The sequence below is a fragment of the Choloepus didactylus genome, chromosome 17, assembly GCF_015220235.1.
Source record: "Choloepus didactylus isolate mChoDid1 chromosome 17, mChoDid1.pri, whole genome shotgun sequence".
Taxonomy (NCBI): Eukaryota; Metazoa; Chordata; class Mammalia; order Pilosa; family Megalonychidae; genus Choloepus; species Choloepus didactylus.
Window position 1 is genome coordinate 59,682,186 of NC_051323.1, and position 22,267 is coordinate 59,704,452.

The window sequence follows — 22,267 nt, forward strand, 5'->3', positions numbered from 1 at the left end:
CACTCAGCGCATGCGTCTCCTTGAACATGCACACACTATCTCTTTAGCATGTCTTCTTTCTCTTTTTCTTTAATAAACTTTACTACTTATTTCTATCGGCCCCTCTCTTCTCTGTATTCTTTCCACACCGAGTACCGAACCTGGAACGGGGTTCTGTCTGGTACTACTGCCAGCAAGGTGCCAGTTACAATGGAACTATACCTAACAGTGAATCTTGTGGTGGATGATGACTGTGATTAATAGTGCAAATATACAAATATTCTTTCATGTACTAGAACAAATGTATGACACTATTACAGGGAGTTAATAATAGAGCAGTATATGGGAAAAAATGTACCTACTGGAAACTATGGACTATAGTTAGTAATATCTTAATACTCTTTCATCAACAGTAACAAATGTACCATACCAATACTATGGGGTCAATAATAGGGGGTGGGGGTCGGGATAGGGGGTATGGGATGTTTAGGGTTTCTTTCTTTTTTTCTTTTTTCTTTTTCTTTTAGAGTAATGAAAATGTTCTAAAACTGACTGTGTTGATGAATTCACAACTATGTTATGATACTGTGAGCCACTGATTGTACACTTTGGATGAACTGTACGGTGAGTGAATACTTTGGATGAATTGTATGGTGAGTGAATATATTTCAATAAAATTGCATTTAAAAAATGGGCAAAGGTACTCAATAGATATTTCTCCAAAGAAGATATACAAATGGCCAAAAAGCAATTTCTACATCATTAGCCATTTGGGAAATGCAAATCAAAGCAACAATGAAATAGCATTTCACACCCATTAGAAAGGCTACATATTGTGGCAAACAATCAAATGACCTAATACTTATCATTTTCTACTGTATCACTTTTAAATAATAATAGAGAAAAGAACACTATCATTTCAAAGGTGGAATATATAAAATTCCATGAACACAATATCCTGCCAATTTCTTAGGAATGGTATAAAGAGAAAAGAAAATGATAAAAATTTTGAATACATCATAAATAAAGATAACAGAAGCTAAAAAAAAAAATCCAAACAAACAAAAAAACAAAAGGCAAATACGACAAAGCTTAAAGGAAGTTTAGGCTTTTGCAGTGTCAAACGTTTAAAAACAACATTTTTAGTTGTAAAAATGACTGACAAAGCACTATTTGATCCTTAGTGACCTCTAATTTTGTTCTTGATTTTTCCTTTAGAGAAAAACAGAAATTGGAGGAGACATCTGAAAACCCTGTAGGCTAAGGATCAGGATATTAAGGCTGGGCAAAAAGAAGGAACAAAGCAAGCAAACAAAAAGACAAGGTAATAAATGAAAAAGAGGAAATAATAGAAAACAAGACCCCAGAACCAGATTTCCACAGAGGCCCCATTGATGTATCTCCCCCTGATGAGATAAGTTGCAAAACAAACAAAAATAAAAACAAAGCTTACATTTTCTTTGGATACACAGGTTAATGTACAGAATTTTACAGAAGATAAAAGCATTACCAGAGCTCTTTATAGAATACCCACCAAAACATCTTCTATGTTAGGAATACTTAAAATTGTAAACTAATTGAGGGCATAACTGTCTCCCTTCAAGTAAGCATATAAACACTAGGAAGATTGAAAATTGAGTACAGGAATATTTAAATAAAGACATAGTTTCCACATTTTTCTGTTGGGAAGAATCTATTTATATATGTTATTTTAAATACTTGTAATATTTTTCGGAATATCAGCCCTACTAATGTGATAGCTTTATAACCTCAATTTAAGTTTGCGTAATTGATTTAGACTTGTCATTTACTTTTTTCCTTTCTTTAATATTTTGAATTAGAGAAGTTATAGGTTTATGAAAAATTATGTAAAAATAATAATGTTCCCTTTACCCCAAGCCCCTATTATTATTTTTGCTACAACTGATGAAAGGATTTATAATTCTACTATTAACTATAGACCACAGTTTATATTAAGGTGTATTTTTTTTCCCAATATACCACCCTATTATTAACACCTTACATTAGTACAGAATATTCATAATTCATAGAAGTACATTTTTGTAACTGTAATATTAACTATAGTTTATCATGTTCAATAGGGCTCATTGTGTTGTATAGTCCTGTTTCATCTTCTAATTTTTATTCTAGTAACACATATTCGACCTAAAATTTCCCCCTTTTAATCACATTCACGTATATAAATCACGTATAAAAAAGTGCTGTAAATTACACCAACAATGTTGTGCTATCATCACCACCATCCATTTCCAAAACTTGATAATCAAGCTAAACAGAAAGTTCGTACAATTTAAGCATTAACTCTCCATTCCCTAACCCGAACCTAGCCCCTAGTAACCTATATTCTAGATTATAATTCTAACATAATTCTAATTATTTCTCATCAGTGAGATCATTTGTGTCTGGCTTATTTCACTCAACATCATGTCTTCAAAGTTCATCCCTGTTGTCACATGAATCAGAAATTTATTATTTTTAAATGCTGAATAATATTCCATTGTATGTAAAAATCACATTTTGTTTATTTATTCCTTGGTTGATGGACACTTAGGTTGTGTCCATCTTTTGGCAATTGTTAATAATGAAGCTGCTTCGATTTGCTAAAATTGCCAGAATGCAATATACCAGAAATGGGTTGGCTTTTACAATGTGGATTTATTAGCTTACAAATTTACAGTTCTAAGTCTGTGAAAATGTCCAAATTAAGGTGTCAACAGGATGATACCTTCTCTGAAGAAGGGCTGCTGGCATCTGGAACACCTCTGTCACATAGGACGGTACATCGTCTGCTGGTCCTTCTCTCCTGGGTTTTGGTACTTTCAGCTTGTGGCTTCAGTGGTTTCCTCTCAGCTTCTCTAGGGTATCTCTGAACTCTCTCAATTTCATCTCTTTGTGTCCTTCATCCTCTTATAAAGGACTCCAGTAAGGGGATTAAGGCCCACTTCAAAGGGGGTGAGTCACATCTCAATTGAAATAACCTAATGAAAAGGACCTACCCACGTAAGGGCTGCACTTCCAAGAATGGAATCAAAGAAACATGGCCTTCTCTGGGGTACAAAACAGCTTCAAACTAACATAGCCACTATGAACATTGGTGTGCAAATGTTTGATTCCCTGTGTTTTCATTTTCATTCATTTCAAGATATTTACTGATTTCCCTGGCAATTACTTCTTTGACCTGATTAAGAGTGTGTTTTTTAACTTCCCTATATTTGTTTATTTTCCATTTCTCTGTTATTGATTGCCAGCTTCTTTCCATTATGATTGTTATTTCTTCTTGGCAGATTGACTCATTTATTATTATATGGTGTCCTTTATCTTTTGTAACATCTTTTGACTTAAAGTGTATTGTGTCTGTTACTAGTATAGCTACCCCAGCTCTTTTGCGGTTACTATTTGCATGGAGAATCTTTTTCCATCCTTTCACTTTCAACTATTTTTGTCTTTGGGTCTCTTGTAAACAGCATATAGATGGATCATATTTTTAAAATTCATTCTGCCAATCTGTGTCTTTTGATTGAGGATTTAATCCATTAACATTCAATGTTATTACTGTAAAGGCAGTACTTCCTCCAGCTATTTTGTCCTTTGGTTTTTGTTAAGTCCTATCTTCTTTCTCTCTCTCTTTTCCTTTATTGCAACGTCCTTTTCTGTATGGTTGATCTTTGGGATGTATCTGACTGATACATTTCTCATTTCTGTTTCTGTATATTTTTTAAACACATTCCTTTGTGAGTCCCTGGGGTTTGTATCACACAACTTACATCTATAAGCTACAAATGTGAAAGATACCAACTTAGCTTCAATAGCATAAATGTTCTCTGTTCCTATATCCCTGTTGCCCCTCTTTTTGTCCCACATTGCCTCTTTATATTTTGCGTGTCCATTATCAGGAAATATACCTTCTCCTTGTCCGATTGTACTCTGACACTAATAGGAATTAAAGAGTAGAGTGGATACTGAAGATCTTCCCTTCTTCACACTACTCCCAGCCATTCTCTCCTGTCTTTTCCGTTCAACCTGCAGAACTCCCTTTAGTAGTTACTGCAGGGCATGTATCTTGTTCACAGACTGTCTGAGTTTCTGTTTATTTGTGAATATTTTAAAATCGCCTTTATTTTCGAAGATCAGTTTTGCCAGGATAAAGAATTTTTGGCTGACTGTTTTTTTCTCTCCTTACCTTAAATATATCATTCCACCGCCACCTTGCCTCCATGGTTTCTGATGCAAAACTGGCACTAAAGTCTTACTGAAGACCCCTTTTATGTGACAGATTGCCTTTCTCTTGCTGCTTTCAAAATTCTCTCTTCATCTTGGGTATCTGACATTCTGATTAGTGTTTCTCAGAGTAGGTCTATTACGGCTTTTTCTGTTTGGAATACGCTGTGCTTCTTGGGCATGTATATTTTTCATAAGAATTGGGAAATTTTTGGTCATTATGTCTTCAAATATTCTTTCTGCTCTTTTTCCTTTCTCTTCTCCTCCTGGAACACACCTCACACTTATTTTTGGACACTTCATGCTCTCACTCAAATCCCTGAGATCTTGCTTAATTTTTTTTATTCTTTTCTCTATCTGTTCTTCTGACTATGATTTTTGATTGCCTGGTCTTCTAGTTCACTGATTCTTTCTCCTGCCTGTTCAAATCTGCTGTTGTATGCTTCAGTGTATTTTTAATCTCCATCAATGTACCTTTCATCCTTACAATTTCTTTAAGTTTCCTTTTAAACTTTGAAATTCTTCTTTATGCTCACACATTATCTTCTTAATATCCTTTAGGTCTATACCAACCATTAGTTTATTTCTATCTATATGTTATTTCATCTCCTTCAACTGATTTTAGGAGATTTGTGTGAACTTTTTTGATTAGTTGTTCCGAATTGTACCTCCTCTGAAGTTTTAATTTTTTCCTTTGACTCCCTAAAATTTTAATTTTTTTCCTTTGACTGAGCCACATCGTCCTGGTTCTCATAATGGCTTCTAATTTTTTAACAATGTCTGGGCATCTGATTATTTTGATGTGTTAACTCTGAAGGTCAGTTTCTCCCTATGGTCTAGAGTTTACTATTGATTGGTTGGTGTTAAGGCTCTTCTCTGAGCTTATACTGTACAACTTATACTGTACCTTCAAAGTAGCCCATTATTTAACTGTTCAAATTTTCTAAGCTCTTCTTCATTTGTTTCTTTCCCTAGAACTGTGGTAGAATTTTTAAGATTGCATTTTTTGTGCAATAGTTTCACTACCAGGACAAAGCTTTCATTCCTCTGTTCCTTCTCCCAAAACTTTGATCTGTTCTGTTCATTTTTGTGAAGAATTTTCACTCCAGCTCTTACAATATGTTTAAATTCTCTTCCACACTTAGTGTCCGCTTGGCATTAAAGTTTTCAATTCTGGGGCCCATCTGGTCTCACAGCGGCTCACAACCACCCCCACCCAACCCTTTTTTTTCTGTGAGGCTTTTCTGTCTCTGGCGTCTTTGCCATTAGTGTATCCTGCTCCAGGTACCTAGATGCAATCAATCCCGAAAGGTGAGTCAATCTGGAAAGGTCTGCTTTCCATTTAGGTGGTACAGTGAAAAGAGACTCAATTAAGTGTACACACCTCTTGTCTTTTATTCTTCCCCCGTGGGCCCCTTTGGCACCCTTCAGCAGCTTGTGTTCTACACTAGGTCTCTGTGGACTTGATTCCCTGTGCCTGGATACATGTGGGTGCTGTGACTGGCTCTATAGTCCACATCCACGGCATGAGGTACCCAGGCCGCTGCCTCTGTGCAACTCCCAAGCTGCATGGGGACCAAGTGAGGGGGAGCATCTGGGCTGGGTGAGACCAGGAAGAAAATCGCCTAACTGATCCTGGAGATTATTTTCCTTTTTCTTTGATTCAGCATCTGTAGAGCCCCTCTCCTGTCCCTATCATCCTCTAGAGCTTTAATCAAGTGGTATTTGTTTTTTCATTTGATGATTCTGTGGGGAGACTTTTCCAGGGGATGTTTTATGTTGCCATGTTGATGATGTCACCCCTCTAGACTTCTGGTTTTAGGCTGACATTTCACTGGTATGGCAGTATTGGAGCATTAAAGAGAATTTTAGGTTTATTTTACCTAAAAGTTTCATTTACTGGAATTTTAGAGTATAAGGATCATAAGAAGATTTAACTTGTTAATTCAGATTACTGAAATACATTAGAAAGAAACCAAACGTAAATTAATAAATGCAGTTTGAAATGCTGAAGATGTTTAATTTGTAAATTGGAGCAAACATTATCAAAGCCTCTTAAATGTAACAATTTGCTACACTTAGAATAATAAATCTGTAAATAAAGAGGAAAAGATTGTAAATACTCTTGAAATCCTGAAATTCATATGTATACCATAATTTTACCTGCTTACTCTGATGGACAGATGTTTTAGGCTGTTTTGACTTTGTGATTTTGATATTTTGCTTCTTTTCATTAAGTATTTGTTTTTCTCTTGATCTCTCTTAAAAGCGCAAAAAGAAATTACATTTACATTACTTGTAATGAAAACGGGAAAAGCTAAATAGTTAAATTTTTTAAAAGAGTATAATTCAAATGAAGGCAATGCACAGACAACTGAAGTACAATGCTTAACATTAGTGTTTTCACCTTCCATATTAAACAAGCTGAAAGAGGGTAAAATTCAAAAAAATAAATAGTAACAAACTGTTAATTCTTTTGTGCTCCCCTTCAAACACTTAGCAATACTTTTCTACTCATTCTGATGGCAATAATTAAAATTTCCACATACATGACAGTATACAATATGAATGTTAATTACTGAACATTACTCATGTTATAATATAAACATTTTTAGGCTGAAGTTTTTATATGAGATTTATCTCAGAAATGAAAATTTAAATTATTCAATTTTTTACATTTAAGTAGCCCTTTATAACCTCCAATCAAGGGTTCTGAAAACCCTAATTATAAATGGAATTCCATTGGTGTAAAATTTTAGACCTCAGTTATGTAATTGTATTTATTAGCAAATGAACTGAGTTAGTGGGGCATCCAAAAATTGGATGTTAAGAAACATATGAAATTTTGTCTTGAATTCAAAATAAAATTCCAACTTTTAATCCAATGTTTTTATGTAAGATTTTTTCCTACCCTTGATTCTCTATATACACTGCATGCTAGTATTATGAGAAAGTATGTTAAAATAAAATTTTAAAAAAGTAGCACTAAATGGAAGGATGCTAGGAGGATTCTAAAATGAAAAAGGATAAAGAAATTTTAACCTGAAGGAGAAGCCCGTAGATGCTGATAACATTATCATGGGAAAAGGCCTTTCAGGTAATAAAAATACAAGAAATTTTAAAAAGCAAAAAATAAAAAGCAAATATTTGTTTGTTGAAAAAATATTTTGAAAAAGGAAGGGAATTCAATCTTGAGACGGAAATTACAAATAGATTGGCACTGTGTAGGATATCCAAATACAGTGTGAAAATTGATCTCTTCCATTTTTATTCTACTATTTTCTTTGGGGGGCAAACCATTTTGAATCATTATCAGAAAATCACAAATTAAGAAAATCACTTTTTAAAGTTTTAAAAAACTTACTTTTAGCAATTGTTAAATAATGGCATAGTCATTATGCTACAACTAAAGATTGTAGCATAATAAAGATTGTTAGATAATTATTTGATGACATATATGTCACTAAATTCAGTGTGATAGAATCTCAGTATCCCAGTTCCTGAATGGTTAGAAGTCAGTAATAGAAAATGTCCTTTCCCCCAAAGAACTTGTATGAAGTTTGGGGCCAATTTTTAAACTTCTGTCAAAATGAAATAGAATTAGGTAACCTGCTATAAAGTGAGCTCTCTATTATGAGAATTTGGGAGATTTTATTAAAAAAAATGAGAAGCAGACACTGGTATTCATATTTATCTTTAACAGTCATTAAGACCAAAAGTTCAAAGATTGCAAAGCATCTAACTTGTTCTTGGATGGAGTCAAAAAAAGAAAGGCAAAAAAAGCCAGAGGGTCAGGGTAGGATAAGCAACAAGAAAACACACTCAGCAGTTAAAAATTAATAGGACATCAATTTTTGCTGTGAAAAGCAGACACAAACTACTGTATGTTTCTCCATATTCTTGCTTTTCTCATGCATCATTTAAAAAGACATAATAAGTGGGAAATGTGCAATATTTAATTGTAGCTCTAAAAAGAGCCAACTACATTATTTTGCGGGATTCCAACATACCTTGTGTTTCAGTATATCATTTGTGAGCAATATAAGTAAACAATCCTTTGAATATAATGTCTCAAGTGCAATTATTAGCACCACTCTCACCTTAAGGACCAACTTGAGAGATATTTAATAATATGAATGTATTCCATTAAAATGTCAACATCAAGAAAGACAAAAAAAGCTGGGAATTTTCCAGAATATAGAGAGACAACTAAATAAAGTAAAAATCCTGGATTGGATCCTGTAATCCCAGTTCCAAAACCCCACAAGTGTACCATAAATAATATTACATAAAAGACAAATGACAAAATTGGAAAATGGACTTTAGATTACTTGTAGACTAATTTTCTAAAATAAAAATTTTACTACAATCCAGGAAGACACGTTAGATAATACATTCAGATTTAAAAATGCCACTTAAAAACTGATTAGTTCAATTTTAACCAAAATTGATAAACAATTATATCCATAACTTCTATATACTTATATATTATTTCAAAATAAATTTTTGTTACCACATTCATATATAAATGTATCAATTAAAATTACACCATTCAAGAAGATACCAGATTCACACACACACAAATCTAAAGCAAATAAATTTATTTTTTTCAAGGAAAATAATCCACAAAGAAAGGTCAAACTCCTATTTGTCACATTAAATAACTAAAATAGTTCCAAGAGTACTAAATATAATAGTTGAGTATTCACAATTCAATAATTTATAAAAATCATGGCTGACTTAGTAACATATATATGTACACACACTCTCTGTTATGAGTTGAAGTGTGTACACTCAAAAAGGTAAGTTCTAATTCCTGTCCTGAGAATGTGCTCTTATTTGGAAAAATGGTCTTTGATGACGTGAATAGTGAAGATGAGGCAAAACTAAGACACTCTATTTTCAGAATGTGCACCTACATGAATAGTGGTTGCTTTAAACAGCAAAAGTAAGTAATTTTGGATTTCCCTTTTTGACCAGAACCCTAAAAACATCTCTTCTGATCTCCAATAAACCAATTTTGAAGCAACCAAAGCTGCAACACCAAATTTTAATTTTACTAAATGGAAAAGATAAAGGTTTAGTGTGATACTAAGAGCGAATTTCAAAAAAAAGGCAGAAATTTTTAAACTTTTGGTAGGACATAGAACTTGATAGTATAAGGAAAATAAAAATAATATTTTAATGATGTGGAAGTGAGGTAAAGATTACCTTTAGCTTTACTGCATTCTACTCAATCTAAAATATAATTTTGGCACTGGAAATTGTAGTATTGTTGTCACCCCCAATATTATTTTTTAAAAAAATTTATAGTCTACATTTGACATCTATTTTTTAAAAAGACTAATCTGAATATATCAATCAGGTCAATCTAAAGAAAATCATATATCACCCAACATTCTTATGAAGGAGTTTGATGTAGATTGGGAAATGATGTTCTGAAGCACAATAAAGCTCCATGATGGTGGGGAATAGGGACAGTAACCCATTTTCCAATACAAGTACTGATTCTATCCATTCAAAGTACATCTTGTCCACTATCAAGCATCAAAACAGACTATTTGAAGATTTATTCTGATTGCTTTCCTTACCCTATTCTTCCTTAGTAAACTAACAAAATGCATAAATGTCTATTTTCATGAGTAAGAATAAAGGCAAACAGAAGTGGCACCAGAGGTATCAAATTAATGGCCCCAGAAACCAACTAAATATTGCCAGAATAACGCTGAGAAATCTATCAAACACATATATGATAATGAGATTAAGTTTAGCTTTCACACAGGACAGGTGTGCCTAGCAGGGTGGGGTAGTTAAGGAATTGGCAGGTTAAAAAGACAAACTGTAATCCACAGTCAGTCCCCCTGCTTATCCGCCCACTATCTACTATCCTTGCAGGGTGGAGCCTTGGAATAGAGGTTCTCAAAATAGCCTCATAACTTGTTACCAAACTAGCGCCGACTGGCTCTAAAGAGGCCTGGGCATAACCATTATAGTCAGGGGTGGGGATTTGTTCCAAGGGTTCCTAATGTTGCAAATTTGCATGGGAAACGTATTTCAAATGTTTCCAATTTGCGTGGGCTAGTTAGGCTTGTCAAATAGAATGTAACCTCTGGAGTATCCAGCCAATGGAGAAACAGGGGAGGGACTTGCGGTTAGGTTTAGGGAATAAATACTGATGAATCTATTGTTCTGGGCGCCAACCCCCCACATTTTGGTTGGGCGCCTGTTCCTGCAAGACCGTGAATAAATTCTTTTCTTCTCCACAATCGGATGAGTATTTATTCCTTTTTAGGAATAGTGCTTGTTTCTCACACATACATATATATTTTGGGGGAAAACTAACACCAAATATTATTTCATCTGACAATGGTAAGACAAGGAAACAAAAATGTTCATCCACAAATATACTTCAGAGGAATAATTACAATGGGACTTACCTGAATCATTTCGTAGGTAAGATGACATGGCTGGGATGAGGCAGGACTGACTGAGAAGTTCTAACAGCACAGAAGGAAGGGCATTACTGTTTTGTCCTCTACTCTCATGAGATGACTGAGTTTCCCCATTTACTGCACCACTCACAGGATTTATGTAACTTGCAAGAACCTGAAAATAAAATTTGTTGAATTCAAATTGGATTTTAGCTTCATATACTTTAAAAAGCCTGTATTTTATGTTAGAAAATCAATCTTACTGCTAAAAACATATATTTACAATTCAACTACTGTCTTTCACTTTACGTATATAAAATAAATTCGAATTTTTGTTTGAATTCTTCAGAAAAGAAGGATGTGCTTTACATGACGTTTTTACAAAGAAAGGTACAGTTTAAATTGCTAGACATATAATGCAAATAAGGAAAAAACTTAAAAACTTAGCAGCAACTCTGATGTTATTTAAAATATTTTATTGAAAAAATTCAGTTTGTAATTTGAAGGTGAAAGGATTTTAGGATTTCGTAAGACTTAAAATAACCTATTTTGAGCCTATCATTCTAGAACTGCAAAAAATAAAGCTTGAAACTGTTACGAACTTCAATTAGTTGATGCAGGAACTAAAGCTAATCTCTTCTTTAAACACCTCTCCAGTTTAACTTGCCTGATTTTAGAAAAGTTATGAAATAATGTGAGAAAAATGTAAATAAATAGATAATAAAAAGCAGAGTTCAGATACAGCACTGTCAGATGAAAGTATGACTGGAAGAAGGGAGATATAGAACATTTTCCAATTTTTGGATAATTTTGTCCTTGCCACTTTCCTCTCAGTGAAGAAGCTAATTGAAAAAGAAGATAGTTACAAGTGAGGAATAACAATCTTTGTAGCGATCTTTGTCCAGCAATATCTTAAACGCATTGGGAGCAGGGAGTACAACTGGGCATAAAAGCAGCTAAAGATAAGTTAGATAAGTCATCAATTCTTAAAAATCATGCAAATACAAAAAATAATTCAACTATTACCATTGACAACATCAACTTTACAAATATACCTGCAGAAGACAGGTAACATGTTCCTCTTCCAGCCTTTGTTTAGTTAAGGCTTGTTCCACATCCCATCCAGAAGCTGTAGAGCCTGTTCCAAAGCCTGTTCCTTTGGCCCAATATAGCTGCTGTTCTTCTGTTGCCGTAGGATTATGAGAACTTGATACCTGTGGCTTACAAGAACAAAAAATAAAAATTTGTTACTATTTAGTTCTATTTATCCTCAAAAATATTTAACAGGAAAGGATGAGGAAGAGGTAAATCAACTTAGGTCCTAAAGAGTCATTGATTAACATGTAAATAGAGAAAAAAACTGAAAGGAAAAAGAATATGGGCCAGGTTAATTTGGGATGAATCTAGTAAAAGGACATCTCATGAAAATTTCATCATGGTGTCATATATCTTCAATCACAGTAAACAAGACTGCTCCTGTTCCTACAACAGTGATTCTCAACCTGTTCCCTGGTCAGAATGTAAGGTACAGAAAAACTCTGGGGGCAGGAGGAGTAGAGGACATACTAAAAACATGAATGGTGTTGACACAGAAAAAAGTGACTGAGAAACACTGATTTATCTGAACAAACTTGACCCCAGTAAAGGTCAATTCTTTATTATTATTTTTGTAGAGTATGCAATTAATTCTGGAACAAGAATCAGTCTAAAAATGTTTTTTGTTAACTTACATACTATATACCCCCAAAACATTTAAAATTAAATGTTACTTTTGTGGGTGGCTTACAAGCAACACCTATGCTTTTTTGTCTTTTAATGAAAATATTTTCTAAGGAAGAATATTATGTAGAAACAACAGTTTTATGACTGAGTCCTATGATGAGGAATTCCATCTTTCACATTTTAAAGGTGAAAGTTATGTGAATCATTAAAACTTCACAACCATTTAAACATTTGCTAATAATCAAGTTAATTGGTAAAAACAGCAATTTATTTAAAAAAAAAAACAAAACACTTCTTACCGTGAAGCATAACACAAAGAAAGAGCACAAAACAAAAATATAAAGCTTAATGAATTATCACAAAGCAAACACCGATTTAACCATGCAAGCCAAGAGCTGGATCACTGTATTCCTGGAACTCCCCTCATTCCATCTCCTACTTATCACATCTTCACTCCCCTGTGCAGCAAACTATAACCCTGATTTTTATAATCATAACTTCCTTAATTTTCTACATAATTTTACCATCTAAGCATGATGCTCCAGTCAATACAGTCTAATTCTGCCTGATTTCTTTCTGCTCCTTGCTTTTACTTTGAATCTGCAGATTTTATTGAGATATATTCACATACCATATATTTTATCCCAAGTATACAATGTCCCACAGTATTATCACCTAACTGTGCAATCATCATCGCACTCAATTTTAGACCATTTTCACTGCTTAATTTTGTCTGATATTTGAACTTTAAATAAATGGAATCATGCTATTTACTTATTCCTTTAAGTTTACCTTTTTCAGTTGAGCTTGTGAAACTCATAGTGCAGTTGGCTGTAGTTCCTCACTTTCATTTCATTGTATTATTTCATAGCATTGTAGATCACCATTTATTTATCCATTCTACTGATGATGAACATTTCTAACTAAGCATTATTATAAATGATGACATTTATAAAATTTAAATTTTAAGACATTCTGATGGATATGTAGTGGTAACACATTGAAGTTTTTGATCTGTACTTTTCCAGTAACCACATTTTCAGGAGACCACCTTTACAGATTTACTGGACATTTCAATATTCTTTTTTATGAAGTGCCCTTCAAACCTTACATCTGTTTATTTTCTATTGGGTTGTCTGCCCTTTTCTTTCTTCTTTTTTAAAGCTCTATATTTAGGATATAAGTCTTTTAGCAGATATCTGTATGACAAATATCTTCCACCATTCTGTGGCTTGCCCTTTTACTCTCTAAATAGTGCTTCCTATAAAAAAAAGTTCTTAATTTTAACTCAGTCCTTTCTGATTCCAAATTTTTCTCCTTATGGGTCAGTGCATTTTATATCTGTGCTCCAAGATCAAAAAGGAATTCATCTATTTTTTTTTGTAAAAGCATTAATTTTTGCATATATCGATCAGTATTGTTTAAAGATTCATTTTTATTCTGTATGGATAATCAATCCAGCACCATTCATTGATAAGACCATACTTACTCCCATTACCTTTGTCATATATCAGGTGAATATATATGTGTGGGTTTGATTCTCTGTTCTGTTTGCTGGGCTAATACCATAGCTTTGCAAGTCACAATATATGGTAGTGTAAGTCTTCTAGATTAGTTACCAGTGATGGTTAAGTTCATGTGCTTGGCTAGATTAGAGTGTCCAACTGTTTGCTCAAGCAAACACTGGTGCGATTGTTACTGGAAGGATACTTCATGGATTTAAATTATTAGTCAGTTGACTGCATCTATAGCTGTAAATTACATCTACAACCAACAAAGAAGACTGCCTTCAGCAACGAGAGAAGTCTCATCCAATTAGTTGAAGGCCTTAAAGGGAGAACTGATGATTTCAGTAACAAGAAAGAATTTCTATCTCTACTTTAGTCAGAGAGCTTCTCCTGAGGAATACATTGAAACCTCTACTGGAGTTTCCAACTTGCAGTGTGGACATTCAGACTTGCCAATCCCCACAAGTGTGTGAGCCAATTACTACAACAGATCTCATGATATTTACATATACACACATATGTATGTATGTATGTCCGGTTGGTCCTGGAAAACCCTGATTTACACATCACTCTTCTTTTAAAGTGCCTTGGCTATTCTTGATTCTATATTTCCATATCCTGTTGGTTCTGGAAACCCCTAAAACATTGTTCTTTTAAACTGCCTTGGCTATCATTGACCCACTACATTTCAACTGGCTTGTCAACTTCCTCCAAATTAAAATCGCATCAAACCTAAAGGATCAATTTGGGAAGAAACATTATTTTTGTATGATTCTATCTTCCAATCTATGGCGTTAAACATGAGGAAAGATTATTTCCAGTTTGTTAAGGTCTTAAAAGTATTTCCAGAAAAAATTTCATCTATTTTATGCATAGAAGTCTTAACACATACTTTTTCAGATTTATTCCTAGGTAATTTCTATTTTTGATGCTATTCTAAAAGATATCGTTTAAAGGTTCAACTTATGTTTGTTGTTGTATAAAGAAATAATTGGTTTTTATATATGGACCATACATATTATAAACTTGCTAAACTCATTTATTCCATTAATTATCTTTTGGATTTTCAAATCATCCAGAAATAACGATGTTTCTTTTCTTCTTTTCCTTGTCTTAGTACATTGGTTAGAATCTCCCATTCGATATTTTGATTCTTGAAAGCTCAAGAAAAGAAAGGAAAAAGAATCAAATAGTATAAATTTGCTAGCACAGCATATCCTGAGAAAGCTTATCAAGCTAGTAAATCTCTTTTGTTTTTAAATTAGATGGGCTAATTTATAGCTTTCTGAAGGAACCTGGTAGAGTATCGAATAATTAATTCATGGTTTCCTCTTTAAAATATCCTTTAAGGGTGACAAAAGAACACAAAAGTCTCTCAAATATTAGCTACTACAGAAAAAACTTCATTCTGTACTCCACCAATTAATTCTAGTTTGCCATAATCTAAAGAATTATGATTGAACCTACCTCTGTCTGATTGAGGTTAGAGTTTGGAACTCGTGGGGCATGGTGGCTCAGAGCTGAGAGACAGACAAGAATAAGGTGTAGTGCTCCGATTTCCAATGCCATTCGCCTTAGTAGTACACCATCGTCGGTTGTCAAAGGTGTAGTGCTAAACAAGCTACGAAGGACATGGAAAGGAAGGGTTGGAAGCACATTGGCTGATGGAGATTGCAGAATATGACCTAGATTAAAAAGGGAAGAGTATTCAAAATTAAAAATATTTTAAAACATTGACAGTAAGGAGCTACATTTAGGGTTATAAATTTAAAACAATAATGCAATATAAAATTATATCACTAAATTTGTTATAAAACAACCCAAATACCACAAATAAGAGTATTATACTAAAATTTAATAAGATAGGAAATGCTCTGTAAGATATATAAACTCAACAGAAAGATGATATATATTCTCATAATTAATAGCCATGGATTATGTCAATATTATTACAAAGTAGAATTCAAATGTTTAAAACTTAATCATTAAAAAAAAAGCATTAGAAGTTTTTTAAGAACACTAAGAAAGTAACCGCTTGCCTTGGGAGTAATTTCAACTATGAACAGACAATAAAACACTGAAACTACTTTATTTTGTTTGTAATACATGCTTCTACTGTGTTCTAGCCAGAAAAGAGTGCTAAGTGCAAAGAAAATCACTGCTACATGGTGAGTGGATGAAGCAACTATTACAAAGGGAGGTATCAGAATTATGTTCTTTAATAAGTATTCATTGCATATTCATTAAAAATACTCTGAAATGGCATAAAGGCAATTCTTTCTCCTTTTCTGCTTAGGGTTATACCTACTGCCTTGTAATAGAGTTCTAAACTATAATGGATTCTATTCAAAATAAAAAATCAGATCAAGTATACATACTAGAAGAAGTATATATAATTTGTATATGTAACCAAAACATCTAAACTATATAGTGTGGAGAAGCTATAATTTAACAAAACTTATTACAAAAATATTTAAAATAATTTCGATATTTCTGAAGTATTCTATCAATGTAACAATAGAAATGAAAAAAAAACCATAATTTGAATATATGATAGCTTCAGAGTTTTAGAGATCCACAAATAAATTCATATATTTTATCAGACTGTATCTTGTGGTGCAGGGTTTTATCAGTTCTTCACTTTCTTTATAAATGGCACACAAGAGAGATCACCATTAATCAAAACCATATGATTTTAAAATAACATAAGTAAATACTAATTTTCAAATGGTCACTGAGTGAGCAATTAGAGGCAATCAAATGAAAATCTACTTGCTAGATTACCCTGTGATTTTTCTTTCTTTCTTTTCTTCTATTGAATAAAAATGTCAACCAAACAGAAACAACCAAGGCTTTCTAATATTATATTTTATGTTATGATATATCATCTCTATTAATCTAAATAAATATTGCTACCAGATTCACTTTCTTAAAAAATGATTTTCATCATATCAATACTTTGCTTAAACAAGTTTTATTAAATTCTCATTGCTACTTGAAATAAAACCTAAAGTCCTTAATGAGAGCCCTTTCCATGATCTGTTACCATTATCAGCTTTCAAACTAAACCCTCACTCCTTCCTTTTATGCAAATTTTCAGTTAACCTATCTCCTTCTCCCATATATTCTGAGCCTCCAAACACTGCTCAAAGAATCCTCTCCTTTCTGAAATGACTAATCTTAACCTAAATCTAATCTATTCTTCAAAGTCCCACTAAAAACTATGATGCCACTTCATTCACAATGCTGGTAGTAAAGAAATAATCTCGGACTTGCAAGCATCCATAATATTGTACCTCTTTCATGGCATTTATAACTTACTCATGAATTCATGTTTATATCCATTCTTCATTGCTATTACTGGAGGACATTAACTATTAGAGGGCAGGCTCTATATCTTCTTTAACTCCCTCCAATGATGTCCAGCATGGACAACATTCTGGTTAATTTTATACAGCCCATCTATGTATGTACTGATAAATTTAATTAATAATATGGTGACACCTATGTATCTATTGATAAATCTAATCAATATCAGCAAACACTTACTTCCTTCTCCATCATCTGTCACTCCTAATACCAATCGAAGAAGGCACTGGGCATGTTTTCTCTCTCTCAGTAGCACTTCAGCATAGCCCGGAAGACGCAGAAATAATCCAAAGGCAGCCAAAGAATGTGCAGGTATGGGAGACATGGTCTGGACTGCTGACTTAATAGGTGGAGGTTCAGCTGCAATAGTTTCTGGTGCTTCATAAACTAATTCCCCTGATTGTTCAATAGTCACCCATTCAAACTGATCACTATCCTTTGGCTTTTCCTGGGTGGTAGAGGTTACAACTGGAGCACTCACCTAAAGGTAAAAAAAGTGCATGTTTCAACATTAGATGCAAATGACAGGCTTGACTTCAAATGATCACTTTAGATATAGGAATACAAGGAAAAATAAAATGGCTTGTTATATAGACACAAAAAGAGCTACTGTACGTTACCACTGATGTGAACTCTGTGAAAAATGTAAAATAAATCTTTTATATTGTAAAATGTAGGGGGGCCTAGAGATAGACAGCAACTAGTGAAGGGGGATTGATAATCTAATAAGAACAGATAAGCTATTGAGGGTAATCACAATGTTATGGGAATGCTTAGGAATGATTAAGGTTTGCAAATTTTCTTGGGTATGGTAGGAACATGTTGAAGGCAATGTAGTTATTTTAGGTTATTTTTTTCTTAGTCCTTTGTTTTGTTAGGGTTTATTAATTTTCTTGGGGTATGGTAGGGACATGTTGGAAGCCATACAGTTATTTTAGGTTATTTGTTTTTCTTATTCTTTTGTTTTTTTAAATTTTTTGATAAAGTAAAAAACAAAACAAAACAAACAAAAAAACACCACACACACACAAACTATTGCATTTAAAAAAAAAAAGACTTGTTTTTAAAAAAAAACCTTCCAAACATCAGGAGGCCCACAATACCACGAGTAAGGTGATAGTGTGCCAAGAGTTTCTACATTAAAGGTTATTATTTTCCCCTTTGTAATTAGAAGGACTTGACCCATTGTTGCTGGCTTTGAAGAATGAGGAAGGATGTCACCAGCCAAGGCATGTGGGCAGCCTCTAGAAGCTGGAAAAGGCAAGGAAAGGGATTTTCTCCTACAGCCTCCGGAAGGAACACAGCCCTGCCTTCACCTTGATTTTAGTCCTGGGGGATCCATTTTAAACTTCTGACATGGGGAAATGTAAGATAAGAAATGTGTGTTGTTTTAAGCAACTAAGTTGGTGGCAATTTGTTATAGCAGCATTAGGAATCTAATACAACACTCAAGGATGGCACAACTTAAGTTGTAGTGACTAGAACAGTTGTTCTCAAACATGGCTGCATGTTGGTGTTACCTGAAGAGAATTTAAAAAATACTGATACCTGGCCCCTCTCTGCCTCCAGAAATTTTGATTTAATTGGTCTGGAGGGGTGGCCTGGACATTGGAATTTAATAAGCTCCCCAAACAATTCCAATACAGCCAGGGATGTAGAACACTGGTTTAGGACATAAACTCTGACTTTGATAAAATATCTGTCTGGCTTAATATCCAGCATCTGCCTCTTCCCAGCTGAGTGTGTGGGCAAGTTTTTCTCTTATATTCAGTTTCCCTGTCTGTAAAATAGGGAAAGGGTTCTGTGATCCCAAACAATGAAGGGGAATGGTAATTGCTCAATAAACTGTTAAGTACTGCTTTTACCTTTTACTGTTTAAAAAAAAAAAAAAATTAAAGTTTTTGAATAATAGGTAAGCAATAACCATGTTCCAAAAAGGCATATATATCCAAGTATATATTAGAGAGAATAATTCTCCTATGTCATTCAACAAAGTGCTTTGTATTTTCAACTCTTTATGAACCAGATCCCTCCCATTAATGAATGAAAATTTAAAAAAGCATGAAAAATACATAAATTGATGATAGCAAGATTAATGAACAGGTGAACAGATTAAAGTAGTATGTTTTTAAAAATTAATTTAATTGTGCACGGCACCTAAAATAGGAACAAAGTCAAGAAAAAAGACAAATACTTGGATAGTAGCATATATTACTATTTCTCTCTCCCATTTCCAGTAATACCCATAATTAATACCACATCTATAGAAGCACGGAAATGGCAATGCTACAGTGTGATGTGCTGCCAAATGTGCTCTCTCTTCAACATTTCTTTAGTACCAATTTATTCTTATGAAGCTCTGCACAGGCTGACCTCTTGAAAGATTCTGATAACACTCAAAGATGGTAAGGGAAAATGTACTTCTAGAATGTTAATGCAAGCTTTAAAAAAAAAGGATAAAGGGCTTCACTATGGAATAATATACTTCCATTAGGAATCTTATCTTACCTGTTGAATTACTTCTGGATATAGCATGGGTAGTCTTTCTGCAATAAGAGCTAATCCACCCATTCCTGCAAAAACTTGTAATGGTGACTGAATGGGACAGGTTTCAAGTAAAGATTCATCTAATATCCCTTCCATACACTCATCACTTGGAGTAAGAGCCTCATCTTCTGGACAGCTACCAAGTAAGTCTCCATGATCTGGAACACATTACAAATAATAATTTAATAGGTAATAAAGGATGTATTTTTACAAGACTCTCTCATTTATAAGAGTAGATACTATTACCAACTCTCTTCTCAAGAAAAGAACCTAAGTATCAAAATATTAATCAGCTATAATTGTATTAAGGCTAGATGCTACAGTAACCTTTATATGACTTCTGATGTTGCCTTCTATCGCCTTCCTACTCAAAGTGTGGACAATGGACCAGCATGACTGGCATCACTTGAGAGCTTGTAAGAAATGCAGAATCTCAAGTCCTACCCTAGACCTACCAAATAAGAAACTGCATTTTAACAAGGTTTTGTAGGTCATCTGTAAATACATTAAAGTTTGAGAAGCAATGTTCTTTAGGGTGTAATTGTAACATATTCTATGTTAAAGTTAGTACAAGTCCTTAGAAATAGAGATTCGCAGCAAATATTAGTATCTATACACTATGCTCTAAAATTTTCAATTAGGAAAAATATGAATAATGACAAAGACTTCTCATTATGGAAATTTACTAAAATTTACTAAAGAATACAAAATATCAGTAATTAAATACTGAACTTTAATCATGAGAACTTAATTTCCAACAGAAATAATAATTTTTTACAATCATCTTATTAAAGTTGATGTAGCAAAAACAAGGTAAGTTTAAGTCACTAGTTACACAAATCCTTGCCACCTTATATAAAATTCTGTAATTTTAATGGAATATCATGCACCTACCTTTTTCAGTGTGAAGTCTTTTAAAAGAATCTGTTTTTGACAGACTTGGGTCTGTGATAACTCTTGATCCCAATTTAACAGTCAGATCTATTGAGCGGTAACCTTGAGGAAGTTTCCGGTCATATAGGAGAGTTAAAAGCTGAGCCAGTGTCATTTCAGCTGGCAATGGCCGGCCTAAAAATGACATAACTAAATTAAACCTGGAATCCAATAAGGAGACATGCACTTGGTTCAATTTACTCAATTACTTACTGTCTTTACTAAATTTTGGGCAAAAGTTTGACTCCAACACCAATTTCAAAACAATTTAAAATCAGGCCAAGCTTCACAGAAATTAGATTTCTGATACGTGTAAACAATGTCTGTAAACAGTGTTAATTAGTTACTAACCAAATCCCACCAATATCTTTTGAATCACAGGTGAAAAAAGAAACAAAGGACCAGACATTCTTATAAATCTGGGGTTGGCAAATTTTTTCTGTAAAGGACCAAACAGAAATTATTTTGAGCTACATGGGCCATATGATCTTTGTTGCAAGTACTAACTCTATAGCAGCAGTAGACAATACATAAATGAATGGACATGGCTGCATCCTATTATAACTTTGATCATTTTATGGCACACTGACAGCAAAATTTAGGAAAAAATATTATTATTTATTAATACCTCAACTATAATGGCTTTAATAAGATAAGCTCATAATGCAATCTCAAAGTCAACAGTAATAAACAGGAAGAATATGGGAGAGGAGAAAAATATTCAACAGGAAGAACAGGATGGAATAAAGAAATACAGGGGTTCCAGAGAGCTTACAGAAAGGAATCTCATGTTTGGTAAAAATTTTAAACTAGATTAACTGATTCAACATATAGGTTGTCGATCTGCATGAATTTTTGATATTACATATGTCCAAATGTTTTCATGTAGCTCTAAAGACCTGATTAAAAATGACACTAGTGATTACACTTCTGATTTTTACAGTTGCAAGATAATTTAAATCTCTTAAATTTGTTTTCATTGTGAAGATTACCTGCCAAAAGTTTGTGAAATAAGTGAAACACTGGAACAGTTATTATTTTGTTGGCAGTCTCTGCTCCTGAGGAAGCACTTCCCATTTTATCAGGCATTGTCCTCCCTCTCCTTGATGGTGGCCGAGGTGGTGTAGCTGACACAGCACGTTTAGATTGAGATTTCAGCCCTAAAACAAATAAACAAACAAACAAAAAGAATCAAAAAGATTCTACATAGCGAACACACTATGTGAAGTAGGAATGTATGTGTTTAGGATATTTTAACATGAAGCACCACATTCCTAACTATGCCAAGAGTTAGAAATGCTTCTTCCAATCTAATATCTAATCTCTCAATTCTATTTGTCCTTCCTGACATAAATTTTGCTTTACATTTGTAATTATTTTTCAAGAAACTAAAAAATATTGCTAGCTGCTATAATGTCTGCGATACACACTACCATCCATTTACTATACCGTAGTTTGTACATGTAGGAGATTCTGTATTCTTAATTTTTCTCAGAGACAAAACATATTACACCAACACAGAGATCTCCTATTAGGTAC

General features: G+C 33.5%; 1 protein-coding gene across 15 annotated transcripts in view; it reads right to left on the minus strand.

Annotated features, from left to right (window-relative positions):
* The window catches only part of BIRC6 (baculoviral IAP repeat containing 6), a 317,621-nt gene that overhangs the window by 64,786 nt on the left and 230,568 nt on the right, over window positions 1-22,267 (minus strand). For 14 of the 15 annotated variants that reach the window (XR_005212389.1, XM_037807172.1, XM_037807169.1 and 11 more), the window contains 7 exons: window positions 21,721-21,888; window positions 20,690-20,863; window positions 19,757-19,953; window positions 17,429-17,729; window positions 15,347-15,564; window positions 11,705-11,869; window positions 10,656-10,824 (listed from right to left, as the gene is read on the minus strand). Coding sequence is in view for 14 of the 15 variants with exons in the window: in XM_037807172.1 (XP_037663100.1) it covers window positions 10,656-10,824; window positions 11,705-11,869; window positions 15,347-15,564; window positions 17,429-17,729; window positions 19,757-19,953; window positions 20,690-20,863; window positions 21,721-21,888 (1,392 nt within the window). In the remaining variant the exon portion in view is untranslated. The remainder of the gene's footprint in view (window positions 1-10,655; window positions 10,825-11,704; window positions 11,870-15,346; window positions 15,565-17,428; window positions 17,730-19,756; window positions 19,954-20,689; window positions 20,864-21,720; window positions 21,889-22,267) is intronic. The other variant, XM_037807164.1, reaches the window with a different exon arrangement.